Source organism: Brassica rapa, chromosome A06 (assembly GCF_000309985.2).
Source record: "Brassica rapa cultivar Chiifu-401-42 chromosome A06, CAAS_Brap_v3.01, whole genome shotgun sequence".
Classification (NCBI taxonomy): domain Eukaryota; kingdom Viridiplantae; phylum Streptophyta; class Magnoliopsida; order Brassicales; family Brassicaceae; genus Brassica; species Brassica rapa.
The window spans coordinates 664736-686976 of NC_024800.2; the positions used below are offsets into that span (position 1 = coordinate 664736).

At 30.6% G+C, this 22241-nt stretch overlaps 6 protein-coding genes across 6 annotated transcripts; 4 read left to right on the forward strand and 2 right to left on the reverse strand.

Moving 5' to 3' along the window:
- The first annotated feature begins 427 nt into the window (after positions 1–427).
- Positions 428–4933, forward strand: LOC103871098 (epithiospecifier protein). Its single transcript, XM_009149318.2, has 2 exons — positions 428–3126; positions 3725–4933. Exons 1-2 carry the CDS (start codon positions 3079–3081, stop codon positions 4724–4726), a joined length of 1050 nt encoding a protein of 349 aa, XP_009147566.1. The 5' UTR covers positions 428–3078; the 3' UTR covers positions 4727–4933.
- Positions 4934–11840: 6907 nt separating this feature from the next.
- Positions 11841–14547, reverse strand: LOC103871099 (GDSL esterase/lipase 1-like). The gene is given in 5 exon segments (XM_009149319.3): positions 11841–12219; positions 12295–12550; positions 12861–13094; positions 13177–13304; positions 13389–14547. Coding segments are annotated over 5 exon segments (1131 nt in total). The 5' UTR covers positions 13657–14547; the 3' UTR covers positions 11841–11974.
- Positions 14548–14590: 43 nt separating this feature from the next.
- Positions 14591–15467, forward strand: LOC117125749 (polyubiquitin-like). Its single transcript, XM_033272773.1, has 2 exons — positions 14591–14988; positions 15377–15467. The coding sequence occupies exons 1-2, from the start codon at positions 14591–14593 to the stop codon at positions 15465–15467; spliced, it is 489 nt and encodes a 162-aa protein (XP_033128664.1).
- A 1128-nt stretch (positions 15468–16595) lies between these two features.
- On the forward strand, positions 16596–17093 carry LOC103871101 (polyubiquitin 11-like). The gene has a single exon (XM_033272774.1). The coding sequence runs from the start codon at positions 16596–16598 to the stop codon at positions 17091–17093; it is 498 nt and encodes a 165-aa protein (XP_033128665.1).
- Positions 17094–17100: 7 nt separating this feature from the next.
- On the forward strand, positions 17101–20236 carry LOC117125843 (polyubiquitin 11-like). Its single transcript, XM_033272472.1, has one exon. It carries the CDS (start codon positions 18490–18492, stop codon positions 18973–18975), a length of 486 nt encoding a protein of 161 aa, XP_033128363.1. The 5' UTR covers positions 17101–18489; the 3' UTR covers positions 18976–20236.
- Positions 20003–22097, reverse strand: LOC103871102 (FCS-Like Zinc finger 17). Its single transcript, XM_009149324.3, has 2 exons — positions 21186–22097; positions 20003–21087 (listed from the first exon to the last, which is right to left on the reverse strand). The coding sequence occupies exons 1-2, from the start codon at positions 21371–21373 to the stop codon at positions 20895–20897; spliced, it is 381 nt and encodes a 126-aa protein (XP_009147572.1). The 5' UTR covers positions 21374–22097; the 3' UTR covers positions 20003–20894.
- Positions 22098–22241: the final 144 nt, after the last annotated feature.

Below are 22241 nucleotides of genomic sequence, written 5' to 3' on the forward strand. Positions count from 1 at the left end.
TGTTTAACTTATTATTAAATGTTATGAATGCATGAATAATAACTTTTTGTTAAATTGTCTTTGAATTGATAAGGGATATTGCCACAAATACCACATTCATAGTACCATTTTTCATGTTTACACTAACCACTTTTAGTGAAGGCCGTAAAATACAATTATACCCTAGGGTTAACTAATCTAGACTTAGGGTTTAGAGTTGAAGGGTGGGATAGGGTTTTTGGAATGTGAAATTTATGATTCTAATAAATATATAAATACTTAAAAAATATATAAAAAAATTTGAAAAATAGTTTCAAACATAATTTTCGTTTTTCAAAAACAAATTTGAAAAAAAAATAATTAAATTTTTTTATTTTTATAAAAAAGTTCGAATATGAAAAAGTATAATTCGAAAACATAAAAAAATTACATTTTTTTTCTTTTTTTTTAAATTTTTTTTAATTTTTTTATTTTATTTAAATAATGATTTATTATATATATATAAATAACAAGGGTATAAGAGTCTTTTGCCATTTAATGAAGAAGTCATTTTTGAAAATATCTCATTAGTGATAATAAAAATGAAAAGTGGTACCATGAAAGTGGTAAACATGTAATTTCTCTAATTGATAATGTATTTATTTATAAATATTTGTAAAATTATTGTGTCCGCACGGACAAAATACTTGTTTTTGTTTATTTAAAAAGGTTAATGAACATTAATTTGGAATTTCTCAAACGCTGAAAAGATAAAAATTTGAGCTATGAAATTAGTTAAAACTTAAACAAAAACTCAGAAACTACCGAATAGAAAAACGAAAAATGCTTACGTGCAGGTGAAGTTTTGTATTTTTTTTATCATATGTGGATTGACATTAAAACCACCCGAAAAACATCTGAAACATAAGCCGAACAACCCTAGTCACAAGCCAAACATCTCTAGAAACAATAACACTAGATGAAAGCATGTAAGTTAAAATCCTAGATCTACAAGCCAGCATTCTAAAAAAACTAGATTAAAATATACAACTTAGAAAACAAAATTCACATATGCTCAAATCCACCATATGTAGAATTATCACATCAACCATAGAAGCTATAACAAGTAAACAATATTGGAGATAAGATCTCACATTAGAAATATGAATCGAACTTAAGTAATATATAAGAGACTTGAGCCACTCCACTTATCGCCAATTGATTTTAAGTTAAAGCGCAGAAAATTTACTATGGTATTAGAGTAAACCTACACCATGATCCATTAATCCGGCCCGAAAAGAAGCCCCGATCATCCCACTAGCTGATAGTACATATAAGGTTTAGTTCCGGCTCAGTTCCGTAGAGATTGTTAGAAAAATAAAACATTGTCTCGGATGAATTTTACGAGATTAATGGTTATACGCACTATTATCTCGAAAAAAAGTTTTAAAGATAAAATCTTATATTGGAAAAATAGAAAGGACTTGAGTGATATTTAAGAGACTTTGGGTACTACACTTACCGCCAATTAGTATTAAGTTGAAGCCGAATAAACTTATCAAACAACTTTCATGACCAACCAAAGAGGACCATCCTTGGACCAAACCCCCATCCTGAATGGAGATGACTGGAGGACAACTAGGACTTGATGAAGAAATAATTAATCTCGTAAAATCCATTAATATGTGTTGTACTGCCTTGTTTAGTTTATTCTTTAACTGAACTGCCTTGTTTATTTGCAATCAAATTCACAGTGTCCGCACGCTGTTGGTATTTGTGCTCAATAGATACAACATCAAGTCCACAATAGCTGCGTGATTGTGACTAATTATAGGTTTGATAGGGGGAAAAAGAAAAGTGCTATCCAATACATGGTAACGCGTGAGATAAAAGAAACTATTGTTGAAAGAAAATCTATATTTTATATTTAATTTATTTCTCATTAGTTTTAATTTTTTTTGCATTTTTATAATCAAAATTAAATAATTCATTTTGACTCGTATGATATTATTCTAAATATTTTTGTGTATTTAGTAAAGAACCCGACAATCATAAAACTTTTTATCGTAACTCAACTATACTATTGACTATTTATTTTTCAAATTAAATGAATATTTTATGTTTCCAAAAATAAAAATGAACAGTGGTTTAATTTTAATATTGTCATTTTATTTTAAAACTTTCATTGATTTCTACCAATTTAAATATTTATTTTATGTGCTTACTACCTTAAATTCCGTTTTAATCTAAAAATAAGTAATGTGCTAATTTAGTTTAATAATATGATTATACTTTTTTTAGCACAATACAGTATGATTACACTTATGAACGATATAAATATATGATTTATTTTCGCTTTTAAAAATTAATAAACAAGATATTAATTTATAATTATATTTTGACATTTTGTGATTTAATTTAATTATTAAAAATAGAGAGATTTTTCAAAAGTATTTGGTTATAATAGAAAATGATATATATATTTGTAATTAATTTAAAATATATCAAAGGATATCATCACTAGTTATTTAATTTTTCATTAGTTAATGAATTAGAAAGATATTTGATAATATTATTTTTTTAATAATTGTCTAAAAATTATAAAAGTGATACAAATCGTAAAAAAACACATAAGACAAATGTTACTCTCATTTATTATTTCTGTTTTAATAAGATAAATGTTACTTTACAAATGAACTTTAATTAAGTTCAGTTTACTTTGAAAAGCCCCGTATAGTGCACCTGCTCGGCAACAAAATGGGATTAGACTAATCCCAATAATGAAATAACTAGCCAAAAAAGCTTATCCATGCACACTGTAAGTGATTTTAAATCAATTAGTATACTGTATTTGTTAACAAGACTGCCACGATAACTCTCAACAAAAAGAGTTTTCTGATTCGGAGGGATTCCAATTATTATGGAACACTTTAAATGCGTTCAATCACAGCCGTCCGCGCCAATCCAACTCTAAGATCTCATTCAAGAGAGTATTTGGACACCTGACTTTTCAGCCTATAAATAGAAAGAAGCTGAGAGACACAAACAAGCATAAAAGCAAAAGACTTTACAAAGAAGCAGAAAAACAAAAAAACTTGTGCTTTCTATTGCGAAAAGAAGATGAATACTGATGCTGTAGCTCCAACTTTGCAAGGCGAGTGGATCAAGGTACATATTATGAAATGTTTCTTACGTCAAAGTTATATTATTTAGTTTACGAAGGATTCTATTTAAAATGTTGATTTATTTTCTCTAAAATCCATACTTTACGTCAAAGAAACTTTCATATTAGTATTATTCAAAATTTTAAAGCAGAAATAAGTTCAGATAGTCGATCAAATTTTTTTAGCTAACTATATAATGATGCAGGACTTTTACGATTTTAATGCGGTAGTATATAATAATCATATATATACATTATTCTTTTTCTGAAAGAATGTTAAATTTATTCAAAAAAAAAAAGGATTTTGTAAAATGAATGTAACTTCAAAGCATAGGATTTATGAATTAACCACGACTCATATATATATACACTATTATTTAAACAAAATTATATATTATTACAGCTTTACCTTTAAAAGATGTTTCAGCTAAAACTTAATAATAATTAAGTAAAACAAAGCCGTATTATGTGTTATTTATTACATCAATCTGGAAGTTTTTGAAGTAAAATGTTAACCCAAGAATCAAGACATCACACCATGTTTCGTAGTAATAAACATAGTAATGGATCATTCATCATCATAGTAATGTTCTTGACTAATAGGTGGAGCAGAAAGGAGGAAATGCACCAGGAAAGAGATGCTCACACGGCATAGCTGTGGTCGGGGATAAGCTCTATTCTTTCGGCGGCGAGTTAGAGACAAACGTTGCCATCGACAAAGACCTTTATGTCTTTGACCTCAACACTCAAAACTGGTCAATCGCTCCGGCCAACGGAGATGTCGTCCCTACGATCAGCAGCTTCGGCGTCCGCATGGTGGCCGTCGGAACTAAGCTATATGTCTTCGGGGGCCGCAATGAGGATAAAGTGTCCAGCGACTTTTACTCGTACGATACGGTGACGAACGAGTGGAAGTTCCTGACGAAGCTCGGCGAAGAGGGAGGACCCGAGACTCGTACTTACCATTCAATGGCAGCAGATGAAAACCATGTCTATGTATTTGGTGGGGTGAACCAAGGTGGGGAGATGGTAACCCCCTTTCGGTTCAGGACGGTGGAGTCGTATAACATTGATGATGGGAAATGGGCTCAGCTACCGGATCCTGGTGAGCAGTTCCCTATGTTCGAGAAAAGAGGAGGAGCTGGATTCCATGTGGTGCAAGGGAAGATTTGGGTGGTTTACGGGTTTGCAACTTCGCCTGATCCTAATGGGAATAATGACTACGAGTCTGATAAAGTGCAATTTTACGATCCGGCCTCTCAAAAATGGACCCAAGTAGAGACCAAAGGAGATAAACCTTCAGCAAGGAGCGTGTTTGCGAGTGCGGTGGTAGGAAAACATATACTGATATTCGGAGGTGAGACCTGGCCGGATCCAAACTTCCATTACGGTCCGGGAACGTTGTCCAATGAGGGTTTCGCATTGGACACAGAGACATTGGTGTGGGAGAGGTTTACAGGAGGGGATGATCCGGATACGCGTGGTTGGACGGCTTCCACGGCTGCCACAGCCTATGGGAAGAAAGGCCTCTTCATGCATGGAGGAAAAATTCCGACCAATGACCGAACCGATGAACTCTACTTCTACGCAGTCAATTCCGCCTGATCCATGCTCTCATTCTCAAGGTTACTTTGTTTGTTTGTTGAGTATTATATGAGACAATGAAGGTTTGTGTTTGCATGTTTTCTTTATTACTCTAAATCAAGTTACGTGTGTTCTGTGTGTTTGTGGTTTGGAAATTGTTATCGTAATAAAGTGTTTACGTGTGTCTCTAATAAATGATATGATATATCTACAGATTTGTTTGTATCATTCAGTCGTATTATCACTTAATCTATCGACCATGCATGGATACACCTACCTAGTTATTCCAACAATTATTCTTTATATAAGGTACTTCTAATTTGTCAACAAACCGTAATAAACGAATGTCATATAATAGCATATACAGATAACCATTCCAATGGTCAATGCCGTGACCTGCTGCTAATTAACTTAATAAAAAAAAAATGGTTTGAACTTTGAACCTGGAGTTAGCTTATTGGCTACAACTTTTGGATTATTTAGTAAGGATCTAATGAGTTATATGTATTTTTTTTGTTTTTTTTTTTTTTTTGAACAACGGTTATCAATATGTATTTTTTTTGTTAAGTATGAATTATCATTGAAAATGAAACAGGTTTATACATGTACAAAAGAGATAAAGCTTAAAGCCTAATGATGCCAAAAAAGAATAAAAAACATCATAGAGACTTCTTCCATGAAGAGGTGGTTTAACCTCGACAGCACTAACACAATTCTAAGAATGCTTGAGCCATATGCACATAAGGGAGACGAACTTTTTCCTTCCCTCACGAGCTAGAATTATGTTTCTGACTTGACGATCGATCTCCTTAAAGATACGCTGAGGAGTGGAGTTAACTGCATTATTTAAACGATTGTTCCTCTCCAACCATATATGGTAGATCACTGCTTGAGCAGTTAGCTTTCTGAGCGTCTCAGGGCAGATAGAGTCCTTAATCCTAAGCCACTCAATGAGAGAGGTCCATGTGTGGAACAAGCATGGCTGATATCCTAGCCTCACAGTGGCCATTTTCCATATTTGCTCACTGAATCTGCATTTGAGGAAAAGATGATCCCTGTTTTCTTCACACGCATCACACAATAGACAGGTTGTTACTGTGTTTGGAGTCCATGACGCGATACGTGTTCTTGTCGGCAGTCTATCCAGTGAGTAACCCACATGTGAAAAGCATGTCTCGGTATATGACCACCAAACCACACCATAGAATCCCACTCAACTTAATCAGACCTATTCCTAACACTTTTCCAAGTTCTTGAAGTGGAGAAATAGTCAAGATAAAGATCATCAACATACCATTTTCTTCTTGAGTTATATGTTCGATTCTGCTGAGATTGACATTTTCTTCTAAAGAGAGTTAATCTAACACGGTTTAAATTTCGACACGGTTTAAATTTCGTTCTATGGAATGTACTAACTTTTAATCATGAACCTTCTATTTATTCAAAAAATGGATTGTTGATGAAAAAAAAACATTGGCAGAACATATGACAAAGTGAAAGAAAGTGGTATAGCTGATAAAAAAAACAAAGAAAGTGGTATCTTTAAAACTTACATCTGGGTTTTTAGAATGAATGTTATCAATCTCTCCTTAATAAAAGAAAATGAATGTTGTTGGATTAACTAATTTTCAGCTTGCTAGAGAGGAATTTGGCCCAGAAATAGCAAAGCAAGAAAATAAATGATTATTCTATTTTGACAAATGTCTATTCTATTAATTAAATTAGAAATTGTTTTAGAATTCAAACCGGAATTAAAAAACCAACAAAAACTAAATTTCTATGAAAAACGCGTAGGAGTCTGATGTCCGGTTCTTCGTTTTGGTATGTGTATAAATTTGAAATTTTAGAATCTTCCTTGTAGATATGCTATCTCAGCCAATTATGTTAAGTTGACGAGTGTGACATAAAATATGTTATGAAATATGAATAAATTGAATTATATTATCATAAAAATAATACTCACAACTCTCCAATTAGGTTTAACAAGAGTGACATCAAAGAATTGATATCAGTCTTTTGAAAGGAAAGTTATCGTATCTATTGAATTAGAATTATATTTGGATATAACTTTTACCTACTGTGTTATATTTCACTTTGTGAACCTATTCAAAATATCTTTTATTAAATGAATATTTAATCTAATCTTTTTTGAGCAATACAATATTTAATCTAATCTATTAAATTATAATATTGTTTTCTTAAAAAAACATTTAGTTTATGTTAATGAGAAATATTTAAATATATTCAATTTCTTACTTTATTTTTAAAATGATATAATATGGCTCTAAGTTTTAAATGTTCAAAACATGTAAAATATTTGAATGCTTCTTTTTCAAATAGGATTTTTCAAGTTAAATTTGTAATATCGAATGTGTTTGCCAACAAATATGTCATAAATTTAAAGATATATTTTTATTTATAATATTTTTTTTGATTGTTTGACAACTGATGTAAATTGGTTTATATTTATTTTCCTTTTAAATAATATTAGAACATCTTTTTTATTTTTGAGATTTTTGGAATTTTTTTTAAAAATGATGACTTTGTGAAAGAATAAATATTCTGCAATTTATTATGATTTTCTAAGCTCTGATAAAGTAATTTATAAATTTATAAAATAACTTACAGAAGTTTTAAAATTTTAACTCTTATAAATAATTTCACAGAAATTTAAAATCATTTTAAATAGTTTCATAAAATCCTAATAAATGGTAAACACATAATTAAGAAAAGAAGTTATTATCTCTTATAAATAATTTATACACTTTCACAATGATTTAAGACTTCATAAAATAGTTTTATAAATACTGTTGATGGTTCTAATTTTAAATAATTTACAAACATGTTAACTTCATAAATATTAAATAGTTTCACAAGCTTCTCTAAATGAGATATTATTCCTTATTAATAGTTTTATAGATCTTTATAAATTATTTTGTTAACTCTTATTAACTATTGATGATTTAAAAAATATTATTAGAAATTAATTGGTATAAATAATTTCTTAAAATTCTTACAAATGATATATTAATCATAAGAAATGATTTTGAACTCATGTACCCGTTTTATAGTTCATTAACTATATATGAATATTACAATTTATATAGGAAAATAAAGCTACTTTAACACTGATTAATAGGAAAATAAATCTATTATATTAGATTTTATTAGTTATTTTTTAAAGTTTAAGTAAATGATAAAAGAAATTATGAAGCATTATTTATATATTTCCCATAATTGATACCATTAGCTACTAAATTATTATATATAAGATGATATGGATTTTTTGGCAATTAATATTAAATGGTTCTAGAATTATTTTTTTAAATATGACCAAAATAAATAAAATTTAAAATTATCAACCAATCAAATTATAATAATTTTTTTAAAACTTTTCATATGATTGACACTTAATCAAAAGTCAATTAAATGACTTTTCAATTAACATATAGGAGGATTAATGGTTATGATAAACTAAAGTTTAAATGGTATTGGATTAGTGCTTCCAAGTCACTTCCTTAAAATGTTTGTCTTCTTCTGCTCACATGGGTAGGTTAAATTAGGGTTCGATTTTCCATGGTTTGGAATACTTATTGATATGAGTAGTCTTTTCGATCTTAATAAAAATGGCAAAACTATGTTAGAAAAAATTTACACTAAAACTTCTCTAATTCAATTTCAAAAAGAATCTTATTTTAGTGTAAAGTTATAGTATGTATCACAGAAATTTTAAAAGGTTACTATTCAAATGCTAAATGCAGTCACATACTAATATTGATAAAATGTTAATTAAATAAACCTCAATAACAAGATAAATATATATAAAATAGTTTTAATTTATTATTTTAATATTATTATATATGTTAAAATAGTAATATTTAATTTAAATACAAATATTTTAGTGTGATATATGTTTTTGCAATATAATTACAAAATAAAGTTTATTTATTATATATATTTAGTAATAATAAAGTTTCTAATTTAGTAATATAAAAACAAAAAAATTCCAGTTTTGATTTTGATTGGAGAATTAACAAAATTAGTACTAAAACTATAATAAAAATAATTTTCACATCAAAATAGTGCTATGGGTTCAAGATGCCCTAAGTGGATGATATTGATTATAGTACTACTGATAAATTATTTAGTCAAAAGTATAAATAATGTTTATATTTCGTTAGACCTGAGGCAGTGAACTGATTAATTAAAATAAAATTTAAAACTTGTCGCATCTATGAATTATTCAATTAAAATAAAATTGAAATCTGTATCTATATGTGAAACATGTGATCAATCATCTAAACTTTTAATTGATCAATATTCGATTACTCACTTCACTTTCATCAATGAATAATTTAATAAATATAAATTTCACTAGATGCATGGATAAAGTACATATAGGTGAGATAAAAATAACTTTCTATCTTATATAGTATTTTTTTTATCTTACATTAAAAATCAAGCTGGAAATTAATGGATGCACATGCATTCTTGTTGTTACTTTGGCTTTGTATATTGAAATATCAACCCCTCGCAACACGTTACCATTTAAAAAGTAATAACTACGTACTATGATTGGGCAAAGCTATATTTGCAATATAAATATAATGAACCGGTCTATGAACTGAGGCACAAAAAGCAATCGTCTCTCTTACTATCGTCATCTCTCAGGCTCCATTCGATGACAATCAATTGTACTTTAGCGAGTGTTCTAGGGGTAGTTTTGGTGTTCACACTGTTCCACAACGGAGTAACAAAGCCACCGGAATCGAGATACTTTTTCCGGAGACAGTGATCTTGTTGTGGAACCGTGTGAATACCAAAAATAGCCTAGAACGTGCTTAGGTTTTGAGGCTTTCAGCTGCTATATATGTATTTTTTTTATAACACGCATGGAATTTTTTTTTTTTTGTACATGCTTATTTGACTTGGTCAACACACATGGACAATTAACGAGAACTTGTTTGAACCTAACGGCGCTTAAACCTAACGTGGATGTTTCACGTGGAGCTAGTTTCGCTGATGCTTCTCTTCTCGGAGCTCCGGTGGAATCTGTAAGTCTATGGATGCAAATATATCTGAGTTTTGAAAGAACCAGCGGAAGATAATATATTGTTAGTCCACGACAATGACGTCAATACGAGTACATCTGTGCATAGTTTGGAGCTTAATAACTCATTCGACCCGGCGGAGCTTAGCGGCTGCTACTGAAACCCTAAATAAAATGTATCGATGTTTTTATTTTATTAACTATTATGAAGATATACATATTCCGTTACTACTGAAAAGCAAATTAAAACTCTAAAAAATATCTTCAGTAGACAATAGTGAGTCTCTCATCATTATAATAATAACCTAGGATACAAAACACAAAATACCAACCTTAACGTTAAAATGAACTGATATTTGTTGAATTATTTGGGTCTGTATGTGATAATAATATCGGCTAGATCGTGACCCGCACAACCGGATTATTTTATTTCCATACTTAAATATTTTAGCTGATACTCTCTCTTAATACAAATATATGATAAAATTGTATTTATTAAAAATTGAACATCATACATTTGTATACAAAGAAAAAAAAACTAAAAATCATATATTTGTATACGGAAGGAGTATAACAATATTTACAAATAACTTAATGTAATTTAGTGTTATATATTATGTAATTTTATAATAGCTATGTTTATGTGGCTTATATATTATTACTATAATTTTGTATTTTGTAAAAAATATTATTTTGAACATTATTATGTAACAATACTACTTTACATATTTTTATTTTAAATTTATATGGAAACAAATTAAATTGGACTTATATAGTCGAGAAGAAACTATTTTGCGATACTATTAAAAAACATATTTTTAAACAAAGAAGCGATAATAAATTGTACTTCAAAATAATTTTGTAGTAAACATCATATTTGAAAAATATACTAAGTTTGATAAATATCTTCTTTTAATTTGAAATAGAAATGAATCTTTCTAACAAAATATTTTTAAATTGTATTTTTGAAAATTAATCAGTTTAAACTGTTATTATCATTAAATATATTGAACATTCTTAAAAAATACTGATTTGTATTCAAATAAAAAGATAAAATATTATAATTAATTCATGTAAAAGTTGATAAAATTTTACAGAATGGTCAAAATTAAAAAAAAAATCACGCATGGAAAGTTCATCACTACAGTATATATATATATATATATATATATATATATATATTGATAAAGCGAGTTATTATAAAAACAATATATGGTTTAATCTATAGTACTGTATTTTAAAATATTATATATTTATCAATACATGTTTGTTAACACAATACCTATATATATATTGATACATGTATAATATAATTATTAATAATAATGCAAATACAATAGTGTTAGAATTTTTAATATCTGATTTGATTTTATTATTTGCAAGGTAAAATTCTAACATTATTGTATTTGCATAATAAATGTTATTATTATTATTATTAATTAGACATTATACAAGTATAAACTCTAGAATAATTAAATGTTATTATTATTAAGTAGATTATAAATGGTTATATGCAAATATAATTATATATTGATGAAATATTATATTTTCAAAATTATGCATATCTAATAATATTTTGATGGAATAAATAGAGAATTAAATAGGTTGTTAAGATTTTATCATGAAAATACAAAATATATATATATATATATAATCAATTTTCTAAAGATGATCCATTTAACCATTATATTTCTTTAATTTCTTATTATTTCTCGTACAACTAACTTAGTTATTATTAAATATATATCATATCTAATCAGTTATTCTAATAGTTCAAAATAAGATATCTAAAATATATTCTTACGTATTTTTTTCTAAGATTATATTTTAATAATATTTTTTAATATCTTTTTATATAAAATGTAAAGATACATTTATTTTTAATAATTACTTTTAAATAATAAAAGTCATAATTAATATTAACTACAATTAAAAACGAATATCCATTTTCCATTTATATAATAAGAAATCACATTTCTATAATATTTATATATACATAATATATATTCATTATTAAATTACTACACCAATTAATAAATATAAAGTAATTTAATCCATTTATTAACTATTTTATAAATTATGAAATAACCGAATAAAATATATTCATTAATTTTACAACACATTTCAACATATTAAAACAAAAGCACGTTACAAAGAAGACTTTGCAAGATAATGATCTCTTCTCTTATTTTTCATACTTATCCATACATGGACAAATTCTACTTCAACTCAAACAATGCTTTTAGATTATAAGGTCCAGTAACATTAGACGGCCCACTCCAAATAAGCTCTGCAATCTGTCGATGAGCCTTTTCCGTCAAATGAAATGAATCGAAAAACAAGTACTCCGTAACGTTCTCGCATAATTCATAACGTTGTGATAGTCCCCAAACTCTGCCTCCACAAGTATTTATTCCTCTCAATGGTCCAGTCCCACAACATGCCTTCTTACCTTCTTTAAACCCTTTGAACCAAAACAAAATACAAGTTAGGTTTTTTACATAAATAGTTACATGTAGTTTACCATGGGTTGACTTACCGTATTTCAAACGGTTGTTGATTCTTTCAGATAGAGAAGTGTGGTAATCGTGAAGGGCGTACTTGAATCCAGATAGGTCACTCTCTAGACGCTCTCACACATTAGGAAGCTTCTTGTTGTGCATATTGATCAGATCAGTGATTGGCTTGAAACATGATCCTATCTTTGTTCGGTCTATAATCAATGAGGCTGGTGCACAATCATACGCTCCAATATTCAAGAATCCAAACTTTCTTCCTCCAACTTTGTACACTTCCTAGAAACACATAAACTCACTCTCTCATTTCAAACAAACAAACAAATATTAATATAGAACTGTTTTTTTGTCAACAATATAGAACTGTTTTTAACCAAGTATTATTAGCAAAACTGTTAAATAATCAAAGTAAAGTTTATAAGTCACATGATGAAATGAATACTGAGAAGACTGCCTCTTACTAAGGGGGTTCTATTCTGATTCTTAATATTATATGATGTGATTTTAATCTCGAGATTATAGGAGTCCACAACCTACTAATAATAAAAACTAAAAAGCAGTTTGAGATGAATTTCGATATGATTTTTACCTCGATTACGGCGGTTATGTTACCAAGAACAAAATCGCTGAATTTCTCCTTGGAACTGGATTTAAAAGTTGAAGAATTTGCAAATAGAATGGGGTAAACATAGTCGTTGCCTCCAATATGAAATAGATAAACAGCTCTTGAGATAATCCTCTTGGCCTCTGAGTCTCCTAACTCAGATCTCAACCTCTTTTCAACGTTTTTAAAGTTATTTAACTGTGCTCCCAAGCTTATCACCTTAATTGTCAGAAACAATAATAATGATAATTAATAGTCAACGACTTTATATTTGATGTAATAAGATGTCAACAGTATGTACCATCCCGGGGAACGTTTCAACCAAAGCCCCGGCACCACCTGAAGCAAAATTTACCCCAAAGGTAAATTGATTGTGACCGTTACTTGGTTGTAGATTTGGCGGGATTAACGGTAACCATGCATACTCAGCTGCAACGTTAACAATCAGTCAAAACTGAAAAATGACAAACAGAGAGTATAATCAAGAATCAAGAACATATTTATTAGCGTTACCGATAAAGTCAGGGATCAAACGTCCATCGGAGATTCTTCCTGTGGGCGATTTGAATGTTGTTTGACCGTACGGCCAGATATTAGACTTGAATCTAGAGAAAGTATCTATGTAGTTGTTGTTTCCGGCGTCAAACAGAGAATCTCCGAACACGAACAGAGCAGCTTGGTTTGTTACGAGATTGTTGTTGTCTTTGCAATTGATGGAGACGATGGATAAGACTACGGTGTGAACAAAGAAGAGGATGGAAACTGATCTAGAGTTTTCCATGTTTAAATGTTCTGTTCTTGGAGGTTAATTAATAATTATTGTAAATGATATGGTTTGTTTATACAAATGCCTATGTTTCGTCTACAGATTAAAACAAGTGATCATTCCTTGTGGAAACTTCGAGTAAATGTATTTTTTATGTTGTGAGCTTTGACCTTTCATATAAATATATTGAAACTTACGTCGTCAGTTAGTATTAAAATCTAAAATCACCTTTCGTTTCAAAGTTTATCACAATTGAATAATGATACATAATGTGCAACGTGGAAGAAAGCTATGAACTGGAGGAAGCGGTTTCTTGTGGATAAAGTATTTTATCAAACATGACAACAGTTTTTATGTTTTTACTTTTTACTTTTTAGTAATGTAGAAGAAGAAAAATTGAACCAGAAGACACAAAGACATACTCCGGATTAAAGCCACACTATTATAACATTTTCATGAAGGTTTTTCAGATGAGGTTCTAATAACTAATAAAATTAAATAATATTTTGGAGATATTAACTATTAACTTATGATCTCGCTGACAAAAAAAAACTTATGATCTCAATAAATATTCAGTAAAATTTTCACCAATTAAAATATTCAAAAAGAAGAAGATAAGTTTACATATTTTGTCAGTATGCTTTTTGATAAATTGGCAAAATACTTTTTTGATAAGTTTGTATCCTTGGTGATTCAAAAAAAAAAAAGTTACGTTTGTATCTTGACCTAATACCTTGTACTATATATATTCTGCTTAATATCAATATACAATAAAAAAATTCCATTAAATTTGCCTAGATTCAGAATAAAAGTTGGATCTTCTTTGGTTTACAATTCGTTTTCTTTACGTTTTTCAAATTATCTTGTTCTTAAACTTTTATTTACGTACCTTGACTTGCGAGTACAAGGTTAAATGCAGATTTCTATTAAGAATGTGGATGGAAAAACAATGTTAAACCTAGAAGTCGACAGCTCCAAAGCCATCGACTTCAAAATAGACGAAGACACAACCCTTGGTCATGGTAAAGCCACGAAGATTTCCAAAAAGATTGTGGATGGAAAGATGACGACAAACCTAGAGGCGGCTAGCTCCAAAAGCATCAACCTTAGGATCAGTCAACTCATGCAGATTTTTGTAAAGAATTTGAAAGGAAAGACCATTACCATAACAGATGTGGCCAGCTTCGACACCATAGAAAACGTCAAGGCTAAGATCCAGGATAAAGAGGGCATCCCGCCGGACCAGCAGAGACTGACCTATGAGAGCAGAACGCTCCACGATGGCTTCACCGTAGCCGACTATAACATCGAGAAGGAATCGACCCTTTTCTTGTCACTGCGTCTGAGGTCTTGTTTTAGTTGTGAGTCTAAATGAGATTAACTTCAATTTCTTAATAATCGTCTGAGAAAGAGTTTTTGACAGCTAAACCAGCTTTGATACATAGTTTAGGAAGACTTTTTCACCTTTTTCAATCTAAATGTTGAAACTAACAAATAGCTTACCAAATATACTACAAATAGGTTAGGGTACGTGTCATTGTTATCTTACCTCCGCCTTCTATCATCTACGAGCTTTACGTTTTTCTTTTCGGTATTGTTAAATTTACTGGATTTTAAATTCGAACCAATTATAACGTTTCGACTAACAAGAAGGCGAGCGACGTGGCTCCTCCGTTGGTGGAGGTGGAGATTCCGTTTAAGATTCATATCGTTAATAGGCCTTAGCACTTTGCAGCAAAGGGAGGTTCGAGAGCGTTAATGATTACTCTGTTGTGGTTATTAGGATTCCTGATGATAAGGACTGTGAAGATGAGATAATGCGGTAGAAGATGACCGTAGTGAGATAGTGATAAGCTTCACACAGTGCCCTGAGGTTGCTGAGGAAGAAGGAGACAAGGATGAGTATCATAGATGCTTCGGATGAGCAACAGCAAACTCATTACAGTACTGAATGAAGTGGCTCATGTATTATATAAAGATCATCTCCAGTTTCTGATGTGCAATATTTCTCACAGTCTAATGATTTTCAATACATGTCAAAGGGTTCTTCTAGGACGATATAAAAATCATTAAGATTTAGATCAGACAATTGAATAGTAGAAAGACCCGTTGGTTTCTCCATCACATGGAAACGAATCACAGAAGAAATGGTCATTTAAAAACTAGTAATACTTTTATATTAACACTGAGTCCAGCATAAACAAACACACACACACATCACCATCTCTTTTTAGCAATGCCAATATATGTCTAACCTAACGTCAACGCAAACATCTTACTGACCTGCGGAAAGGTTGAGAAATTAAGCTAACAACTTTTCTCGACAACCTTAAAGTAATGTGACTTTAATAATGGTATAAATGTGGCCTATTGAACTGGTAAGCTAAAAATGATACACGGTCTGTTTTATTTTTACAATTGTTTACGAAATAGTAAAATCTCGGATAAGGAAAACCGAAGAGGCACCATTTTCTTCACAACGGTCGACTCAAGACTAAGAGAAACTGAAGCAGCTTAAAGTTCCAATCATAGTTCTCCATCTGACGTGACGCGAATAATAAACGTGTAATCATTGTCAAAAGCTAATACCTGTTGTGGGATATGCCCTGTAGACAGGAGTAGGAAGGTTAGCTAGGAAATCAACAGATAACAACAACAGAGGGAATGGGTTCCTCCGACATCTAGGTAGAACCTTTCAGAAAACCGGAAAAATATGGCATCATATAGTAAAGCAGAACTAAAGAAAGGATCTTTGACGTTTTCCAAAGACAGTCAACAGAATAAATGATATCATTATAGGAAACTGGTACACAAATTAATTTCTCCAGACGCCTACAAAAAGAAACCCTAAGAATTGTATCTTCTTTAGTCTCAGTTCGATTTTGCTATAGCATTTTGCAAATTATCTCGTGAACTTTTTTTTATTAGATTTTTTTATTAGTACGTCTAATAAAATGCAGAGTTCTATTAAGATAGTTGATGGAAAGTCAACAAACTGCTTACAAGCCGATAGCTCCAAAACCATCAACCTCAAAGTCGACGAAGAGCCAACCCGTCGAAACATTGAACAAGACCCTCCTCATGGTGATGTCATGCAGATTTCTAAAAAGACTGTGAGTGGAAAGAACACAATCAACATAGAGGCGGATTGCTCCAAAATCATCGACCTTAAGATCAGTGATGACCAAACCCGTCGAAATTCTCGATCGAACGTTCGTAATGGTGAAATCATGCAGATTTTTGTAAGGATTTTTACAGGAAAGTTAACCCCCTTGAATTGTGAAGACGTCGACACCATCGAAAACGTCAGGGCTAAGATCCAGGATAAAGAGGGCATTCTCCCGGACCAGCAGAGACTTATCTTTGGTCGCAAACAGCTTGAGAATGGTTGGACACTGGCTGACTACAACATCAAGAATGGCTCGACCATTAACTTAATTCTACGTCTCTAAGACTGGTGGCGATGTTGGTGCTTATGTCTATTTTTTTGTTAAAGTTTTCATATTTTTCCCGTCTTATCTTTCTGATTTAAGCGTCACTTCAGTTACCATTTGTGTTGAATTGTTTTAAATTATTGGCTGATTTTCGTTCTCCTCCATTTCTTGTTAGAACATGTTTATTGGACGGTTCTTAGGTTGAGTTCTTAGCAGAATATAAAAAAACCGTTTTTTAACTTTTAATTAAAAAAATTAAGAACCGGCTCTTAGAGCACATCCAACGCTGAAACGTTCGACTTGATAACCAAGGTAGATTATTTTAATATTTTTACTTTTTTCAGCTTTAAAAAAAAAAAAATAAAATAGATAAATAAGGGAGCCAATTGCGGGATCCCACATGACGGTGGGACCCGTGCACAGTGATGAACCTTGCAGAGAGTTAATCCTTCACTACGAACTTTAAGAGATTATTATGGCACAATTTCTTAAATTTTTTAGGTCCCACATATTATAAAAATCATTTAGTGCTAAGGATTTTTTCCTAAGGAGCTGTGTTGGAGCTGTTCTTAAGAACCCCAACTTAAGAACTCTCCAATAAACATGCTTTAAGGTTGTAAAAGCAAACCCGAAGAACCTGTCAGCATCCCATAGTATAATTTGAAAAACTGAAGTAATTTTTTCTGTATCTTTAAAATCATTGATGAGCAAAATATGGTTTACCAACATGCAAAAGAAAAGCATAGAAATGCTCAGATATAATATTCATCAGAGCTGCATGCCATGGAAAAGAGTATTACATAAATATGCCTAGATCAATTCAGTTTTCTTTGCATATTCTAGAAGCCACATATCATATTTTTAGTGATTTTATATTAACTCTTTGAGTCCAGAAAGAAAGAAAGAAAAACTAATTTACCCTTACAGTTTAGTAGAACCGAATCACGCCCATCACCGTAGCAATGTCATTAAAACTGAATTTCTTTAACCTAACGTCAAAGCAAACATCTTATTGATCTGAAGAAAGGTTGAAAAAAAAGCTAAAAACATGTATCGACACTAATACGGTCTGTGTTACTTTTAAAATTGTTGGCAAGCAATTTGTAAAATCTCGGATAAGGCACCGAAGAGGCATCAGTTTATTCACAACGGTCTCAAGACTACTTTTTCCAAAAGGCAGTCAAAAGAATAAATGATATCATTATGGGAAATTGTTACACAAATAAATCCCTCCCCCTCCCCAAGGCCCAAACGTCTACAAAAGGAAGCCCTAAGAGTCACGAGAGTAAACAATTCTTTAAAGAGAAAAAAAAAAACTCCAGTGAAAGTTGGATCCTCTGGTCTCATAATTCGTTTTTGTTTGGCATTTTGAAAATTATCTTGTATTAATTTTTTTTAAAATTCATCTAGTAAAATGCAGAGTTCTATTAAGATTGTGGATGGAAACACAACGATCTGCTTAGACGCCGATAGCTCCAAAACCATCAACCTCAAAATCGACGAAGCTCCAACACGTCCATACAGTGGACATGACCTTCCTCATGGTGATGTCATGCAGATTTCTAAAATGACTGTTGATGGAAAGACCACTATCAACATAGAGGCGGATTGCTCCAAAATCATCAACCTTAAGATCAATGATGACCCTACCCGATCAAACGTTCGCAATTGTCAACTCATGCAGATTTTTGTGAAGACTTTTACAGGAAAGTTCATCTCCTTGAAGTGTGAAGACGTTGACACCATCAAAAACGTAAAGGCCAAGATCCAGGGTAAAGAGGGCATTCCGGTGAACAAGCAGATGCTGATCTTTGCTAGCAAACAGCTTGAGGATGGTTGGACTTTGGCTGACTATAACATCAAGAAGGACTCGACCATTCACTTGATTCAGCGTCGTTAAGACTTGTGGAGATGCTGGTGCTTAATAGTGTTCGTGTTTCTCTCCTTTTTTTGTAAGACTTATGTTAACTAGTGTAGTTAACACACGCAAAAATCAAGACTTCTTGTGTCTTGTTTTTATTAAATTTTTCATTTTTTTTTTCTCTTTTCTGGTGGCGATGTTGGTGGTTGATGTTGTTCGTGTTTCTTGTCTTGTTTTTGTTAATGTTGTTATGTATTTTTTTTTGCTAAGACCTACGTTCACTAGCGGAGTTAACAAATTAAAAATCAAGACATTTTGTGTCTTGTTTCTGTTAAAGTTTACGTTAGTTTTTTTTTCTTGTCTTACTTAATTTTCCCATCAATCTATATGGTGATTTTCTTCATTTAGTTCAAACCCAAAATCACACACCAATCCATTGGATATCTCGTGTGTCGTTGATGTCTTACCTCAGCGGCTCAGCCCCATCATAGTGTCATCTACGTGGTTAGCTTAGCTTCCTTGACGAATAGAGCAGAGTTGTTGTTGATAAACGCAGAAGAGATGTCAGGAGTAAGTGGAACTTGATCACTCCATCCAAACTCAGAACAACCGATTGAGTTACAACCCTGGTCTGAGCTAAAATACTGATGACACCCATTACCACCAAACTGATTGTTGTTGTATTTACATTTAGTTTAAGTTATTGGGCATTTAAATTGGAGGGCTTTTAACGTATATTCAATATTGTAAGCAGGTCCTAAAGTAGGTATTCACACGTGACTAAATCGATTCACATATCTCCAGATCAAGGTTTGTCTACGTCCATACATAAACAAATATCTCCATGTCTGAAAACAAATCGAATCATAAAGTGTTTTTCCACGAAGTATATATATTCTATCCACTTCATATCCGTCACGCCGAGATCCGATCTAAATATGATATTGCAAAAATCATAGTTGGTTCTGGTTTGTGAATATGACTATTTAAAAAATTGATTGTCTCATTAATCCAAGTTCAACTGCAAACAGTCTAACATTATTAATTATACATATATTCCCTCCGTTTTTAATATAAATCGTTTTAAAATTATGCACATAAATTAAAAAAATCATTAATTTTTTATATTTTATAAACAAAAACATCATTAATTATTTATCTAACCACAAATTAATCAATAATAAAATAAAAGATATATTATCATTGGTCATATAACATTAAGTGTTAATAAATTTTACAACGAAAACCGAAAACGTCATGTAATTTGGAAATGTAAAAAATTCTCTAAAACGACTTATATTAAACAAACGGAGGAAGTATATAATAAGGGGGTGTTAGTGGGACTTAGATTTCTATAGAGTTTGTTGATTTTAAAAGTTGAGATATTTTTTAAATTTGGAAAGAAATGTAGAGAATTTTGTATATTGTGAAAATCTATGAAAATAAAGTAATGTAATGATTCTAAGAATTCAAGGTAAACATATAGTATTTTCAAAATCTTAATTTATGAGTTAAAATGATAAGAATTCAACTCCCAATAAAACTTACTTTAATAGATTTGTAGAATCATTAAAATCTAAACTTTTTGAATAACAAATGATTTTGTATAAAATTATAGAATCATCAAACCAGTAACAATAGATTTTAATGAGAACATGAGAATCAATAAACCAATAACACTAGACTAGACTTATAAATTCTAAAACTCATTATAAATCTCATCCCACTAACACCCCCTAAGTACTTATCCCACCTAAGATCACCCATACATAAACCATCCAATTAACATTTGACAAAGGAGATACAGCTTAATTAACATATATATATATGTATGTATAAATCATCCAGTTAACATTTGACGATGGAAATAGAATTTTTTTAACAAATATATTTTCTTTATATCTAGAGATGTATTAGTATGTTGTTTAAAATTTATTATAATGAAGTTGATGATTATTTTAAGGGACTATAAATAGCCGGCATGGCCGCCGGAGATCATCCACCAAGTTACGATTCCCAATTTTTCCGGCGCCGGAGTTACAACGTCTGTAAGAAGCAAGCATCATCTTCGTGGAAGCCTCTAATTCTTTCTTCTCATCCATCAAAATCTGACTTTCTCTACACTCTCTGCTACAAAATCCCAGGTCTCCTCTGTTTTCACCCGATAAATAAAAAAAAATCTTTAGATTATAAATGGGTTTACAATTACATAGTCTGATCAATTATGATAAAGGTTAGAGAATTCGTACTTGTACATGTAAACATCTTTGTCTTGAGAGAGCTGTTTCAAACACAGATGACATGTTTTGAGGAAGCAGAGCTCCGAGACGTTTGGAATGAACCGGTTTGGTCTCAGTGAAGATTTGATGACTATGTTGTTTAGCTTTTCTTTAGAATCTGTTGTCACAAGTTGTAATCCAACAGAGACTTTCGTCATTTTCTCTATCTCTAGTTACAAGAAAGGAGAAAGGAGAAAGGAGATATGAAGTGGGAGATGAACTAGAATTTAGAAAATATATAAAAGAGGAAAGTGACTTTACAGACTGTACTGTTTATAGAGTGATGTGTCTTTTTATGTCTCACTTAAAACGTGGTATTTAACTATTTTTACAACGTGGACCTTTTTCTTCTCGGAAATTACTATTTTTAGTGTTTGCTATCTATGTTATTATAAAAATATATAGCAAATAACATACACTCAAATTCACTAGTTGAATATAAATTGATACACTATTTTGTGTTATATTCAAAATTCCAAATTAACACCAATGATTTTTGAGAAATTTTCTATGATACCTCTTTTTAAGTTTTTGTAACAAAAATAGTTTTCAATAAAAAAATGACTAAAATCCCCTAATTAAAAGGGTATAAATATTTTTTACTCTAGGATTAACTAATATAGATTTAGGATTTAGAGTTAAAGAGTAAAGTTTTATAGATAGAGTTTCAAATTTATAAAAATTAAAAAAAATTAAAAAAAAAACTATTTTGTTCAATTTCTTTCTTGAATTTTATTTTTGTGATAAAACTTAAAAATAAAGACTATTTTAGAAAATTGCCCATGATTTTTTGGTTTAGCAAGACTACTAAAATCAATATTTTGATTAAAGAAAAAGACTAATAAAACGAAAAGTATTGATTTTGTAATTCAGAAAACGTGTTTTGTGAATCTTACATCTAAGCTCTGCAGTAACTTACGACCCGAGCATTAAAACAATAATTACAATCTTTATTTCAGTCAAGTTTCTCACGCTATCTTTCTCAAAACAATCATATCATATAATAATGTTTATGTTACATGTAAC